At 34.3% G+C, this 5,037-nt stretch overlaps 1 protein-coding gene across 1 annotated transcript; it reads left to right on the top strand.

Annotated features, from left to right (window-relative positions):
* The first annotated feature begins 376 nt into the window (after positions 1-376).
* LOC141668532 (uncharacterized) lies at positions 377-4,260 on the top strand. Its single transcript, XM_074475435.1, has 6 exons — positions 377-642; positions 921-988; positions 1,733-1,764; positions 2,292-2,533; positions 3,632-3,868; positions 3,983-4,260. The coding sequence occupies exons 2-6, from the start codon at positions 936-938 to the stop codon at positions 3,989-3,991; spliced, it is 573 nt and encodes a 190-aa protein (XP_074331536.1). The 5' UTR covers positions 377-642; positions 921-935; the 3' UTR covers positions 3,992-4,260.
* Positions 4,261-5,037: the final 777 nt, after the last annotated feature.

Raw genomic sequence — 5,037 nt, 5'->3', positions numbered from 1 at the left:
CAATAAGATGGTGGGAAATGTATTAGCTGAATTAGATATTTTTGAGGTATCTGTCGATTCCAAGTCAGAATCGAATAATTTAGTTTTGGTTATATTATGGGTTGTAATAATATTATTTAGTTTGGTAGTTGTAATCTTGTGGCATACTTTATCATGTTGAATCCTGTTAGTTTCGGGGTTTATTATATTTCGGCTGTTATTTTATTAATTTATTGCTCAATCCTAACCCCGAGTTTGAGGACGTCATATCCATCATTATTAATGAACTATTCACCAATAATTTATAGATTACGTGATCAAGCACTAACTCTTAGTACGTGCCCGTCTTAGAAAAATCCTTATTTTTTATACAAGACGGGTACGAGATTGGCAAGTTTGATCCGCCAAAAATAGGGTGAATTTGAGTCAGGTTAATAGGGCTGGTAAACCTAGGTACACAAGCGTGGGTGTATGCAAGGCTGCCTTCAGCCATTCGGGCCTATTGTGTATTGAAACAATTAACCAGCTTCTTAAATGCCAACAGGCCCAAACGGCCAACAATCGTAAACAAATTTCAGGTCTTCAATTTAACGTAGTTGTAAAAGAATTCGTCTGCCACCAGAGCCCTAATTTCACTCCGTTGAACATCCAATCTGTGCCCAGGTAATCTTCATAATTCACCTCAAATTCGTATACTCTTCGTTTTTTTTTCGAACGCATCGTCACTGGTAGCAATATAGTGCTAATTTTAAACAAATATATAAATATTGGCGTTATTAAATATTTGTCTTCTATTATTTATCTATAATTTTTTAAAATTGTGTTAGTGAATGGTGCTAATGTTGAATGTCTGTATCTTGTAGGATGATAATTTTTTATTTTAATGTACTTGTATGATATATGTTAAGGTAAAAGATGGTAAAATTGAGCTTGTTTTGCAGTTTGATCCTTGGGAAATGTTCAAGAACACGTTTCAGTCGGGGTTTCTGTCTATTCTGTACAGTCTCGGGTATGTGTATTATGCGTGCTTTTCACTGTTCCGTGAATTGAATGTACTTTATACACCAACATATAATTGCTGTTTGCTTTTGGATAGTTCGATTAGTATATCTTTTATACGGAATTGCTATTTATGTGTTCTCTAAGCCCGTGTTAATTTAAATTTGTTGGAGTTGTTGATGATCCACTTAGATTAATATGAATTTACTCAAAGTGCCAAAAAATTGTTCTTACAATTAAGTGCTTTTTTTGTTTATAGTCGAATATGCAAGACAAAGTTGGCCAATTTGCAAAAAATAATGGGTGGGAGGGACGTTTTGTTCAGAATCATAAATATTTTAATCTTCAAATTATACTAGTTCACCATATAGGTGATAGCGTGGACATAAATTATTTACTCGGCCTAATAGTACTTCAATGTATAGGTATTAGTACTTTAATATGGCTTGATTAAATATATGTAACCATTAACTAGTGTTTTCTAGGCCTGAATAAATTCCGACCAAAGTCCATTTATTGACCCTCAACTTGATGTAATAACCATTAGATCATGATGATTTTAAACTAATTGAAGCTGTTTGAGTATCATTCTTGACTTGCCAATGAATTTGATAAAGATACTCTCAATAATCATTTACAGATATCTATGATATAAAGATGGCACTCCTATGTGGGAGATTATGTAGCTGTATATTTGTTTATATTTTTTATTTGAGGTTCTGATTATCTTTTTCATCTTTATGTACTTGAGTAGAAGCAAGCCTCTGCAGATATGGGACAAGGAAGGTGAGTGGTTATTCATCCTTTTTGTTTTATATGTCTACACATTGATGCAAATTAGTATTTGCTATGTTGTTTAAAAGTTCATACAAACAATTTTATTAAGTCAACTTTAAGGATAAGCATTCCCGAGTTTTAAATTATCGTATCACCTCCTCAGCAGGTAATTATCTATATTCATCACACCGCTCCTTTGGGCATTAAAATGAGCACTTGTTTCTGAAATCAGCCATGTGTCATAAATTCTTGGCCAGCTTTCATGCATTGCCTGGTAATTGTTAGCACCCAACAGTTCCCATGCCGCTCGCATGTTGGAAGACATGTGCATAGTTTCCTTTTGTAGCATGTGCTTGTCTATATTCCTTCCATGTAGAGGCAAATCGTAATAGATAGATATATTAGAAACTGAATCACAAATTTTATTTAGACCGTTATTTAAATGCTTAATTACTGTTGCAGGATAGGACGATAGGTTGTCGTTTGTCAGATTTGCTTGTGCTGAATCTTACTTTAGTTTTCTGGGACTTCTGCAGTTGTTGATGGTCATATCAAAAGGATTCAAGATGATGACATACAATCAAATGTCCTTGAAATAGTTGGATCGAATGTCCAGTCTACATATATTACGTGCCCATCAGATCCTGCTGCAACCCTTGGTATAAAGCTACCTTTTCTGGTTGTAATTGTAAAAAATACGAAGAAGTACTTCACATTTGAGATTCAGGTGCTGGATGATAAGAATGTCAGACGACGTTTTCGAGCTTCTAATTTTCAAGTGTGTAGGTCTTACCAGTTAGCTTTGAAATGCATTGGTCATGCTCTATTTTAACCTTTTTATATCCACTAAATTTTTCCTTACTGATAGCATTATTCAATTTGCAACTTTCATTTGATATGTTATTTCTTCTAGTAACAGTGTCTTAAATAGATTTTCAATGTTGAGAGTAAAGTTAGAATTAGGAACTTCATTATTTTTTAACTTTCCAGCATTTATTGTATTGCGCTGCAAGGTTAATACCATGCCTACCGGAAAACCATACATAGGGTGTTGTGTTACATACAGTTTGCATGGGGTAACATGATTATATAATATACATTGAGGCTATTATTTTGGATGGGTGTGGATTATGAAACAAATATATAATTCAAATCCGCCAGTCCTTGTGCAGAGGGAGTCACATCTTGCTAGGGGAACTTTTGGTATAAAATATTGATTTTTCCCTACTAAGATAGTACGATATACCAATTAGTGGCTTCCAGGAAGACTTCGGATGTTCAAGCTGCACCATCGAACTTTTGTAGGAGAAATCTTAATGTTAACAATGTTATATGTTAATTGAAAACTCGCTATTGAAAGAGGCATGACTTTCCAATCTCTGCAATTCTTATCATCAAATCCTGAAAGTTGTGGTATGAGATATAGGAATTGAAAGCTAATTAAATTATTTATGTTTGGAACAGTTTCTGCAAGTAGATAGTTGTGCTAATTGTGTGAAGTAAAATATTGTCAGTTTATTATTCTAGGAAATAGATAAAGATTGTTGCTTTTGTTTTAAAGATGTGTGAGTGTGTTTTATGGTTATTTAGCTTAATACCGTCTTTTACTCTTATATAGTTTCTCTCAATGCATGAAGTTGGTATCATAGAGTAAGCTCGTTATTTATACAGTTATTATTGAGTCTCAAAAGTCAAAATTATGAACCCCTGCACTATCATCTTGGTGGTAGCGTTGTTGCAGGAGGTGATAGGACATGTGATGACAGTTGATGATGATGGTTAATGTTTTTGAAGCATGTTAAATAGTATTCTCATACTTGGAGGCAAGTTGTGTTCAATTTGTATGCCTGTGCTGAAAATTTGTTTGTACTTGTAGGCTGTGACCCGAGTTAAACCATTTATATGTACCATGCCGTTGAGGATGGATGAGGGTTGGAATCAAATTCAGCTAAATCTTGCTGATTATACCAGACGAGCTTATGGAACAAATTATGTTGAGACGCTGAGAGTTCAAGTTCATGCAAATTGTCGCCTAAGAAGGATATATTTCTCAGACCGTCTCTATTCAGAGGAGGAACTCCCTCCAGAATTCAAATTGTACCTTCCTATGCAGGTAATCGTCTTAGAAGTGGTTTATATTGCCTTCAGATCCTATAATTTTCTTTTTCTTTTAAAATTTAACTTCATTGTTCATTATGTAAAAGAATATTGTCAAATCTGCTTGCAGAAAGTGTGATGGTTTAAGAAGGCTTTTGCTACAGCTGAGGAAGTTCAGCTACTTGTCCTCATCTAAGTACTTTGAAGTATTATTAAAATTGTAAGAAGTGTTGGACAAGGTGTTCAATCCTTGTCCCTTAAAGGTGCTCATCTACTTAAGGATGCGAATTTCAAATATTTGTATGCAAGTTTTAATTAGTCCATACTCTTTACTATACACTTTCATATTTGTAGTGTTCTGACGTGGCATTAAACTCTGCACCTTTATAATAAAATAAATTCGTAAAATTTAACAATTTTCAAAGTAGTAATAGACCTGAATAATGTGTCCATTGCAAATGTCCCAGGGGAACTTGGTACAAATCCCCTCCGACTCTTGAGTCTCTGACCAACCTCTACCAATTTGGTATCCAGCTCTTGTACTAAGGGTGTGTTTGTCCTTTATTTATTTATTTTTAAGTTCTGAGTGCAAAAGATTTTTTTTTTTGTTAAAATGCAGAATTCACCACACAGAAAAAAGATTAAAAAGAAAAATGGTGTCCTGTGGGGGTGGTTTATTTGTTTGTCAATTTTAAAATTTCGATCAATACTATAGCATTTATTATATTCTTTGAGAATTTGGAGCGATTTGGTAAAAGTTTATGTAATTTTTCTTTCGAGAATTTGGAGCGATTTAAACCATCAGATCCTTGGAGCAGGTCAATAGGACGAAAAAATTATGCAATCTTACGTTTTTGAGACTGGTTGCATATTTTGTGTACGTTTTTTAGACTGGTTGCATATTTTGTGTACTGCAATAAATCATATACACTAATGGTAATACTTAAATTAATTAAAAATTAATTGATAATAGAAATGAGACATGAAAGATTATCAATTTATAATTGATAGTACATGTAGCTACGGCGAGGACCGGACTCGGACCCCTAAATCGGTCCAGTCCCGCACACTACTAGTTCTAACTGGCCCAGTCCCGCAAGCCCGATCTTGGAAAATCCCAGCACGTGAGGCACTTGTCTAAACACATATAGGGACAACTGTCACCCATCAATCATGGGAATAATC

This window comes from Apium graveolens, chromosome 6 (assembly GCF_009905375.1).
Source record: "Apium graveolens cultivar Ventura chromosome 6, ASM990537v1, whole genome shotgun sequence".
In the NCBI taxonomy this organism is placed as follows: domain Eukaryota; kingdom Viridiplantae; phylum Streptophyta; class Magnoliopsida; order Apiales; family Apiaceae; genus Apium; species Apium graveolens.
Note: the sequence above shows the minus strand (reverse complement) of the source record. Positions and strands in the feature narration are given on the sequence as shown.

Excerpts from the sequence above, each read along its gene's own strand:
- LOC141668532 (XM_074475435.1), top strand. The coding sequence starts at position 936 with ATGTTCAAGAACACGTTTCAGTCGGGGTTTCTGTCTATTCTGTACAGT. Across the intron at positions 989-1,732 it reads TCTATTCTGTACAGTCTCGG|AAGCAAGCCTCTGCAGATAT; the intron begins GTATGTGTATTA and ends GTACTTGAGTAG. Across the intron at positions 1,765-2,291 it reads GCAGATATGGGACAAGGAAG|TTGTTGATGGTCATATCAAA; the intron begins GTGAGTGGTTAT and ends GGACTTCTGCAG.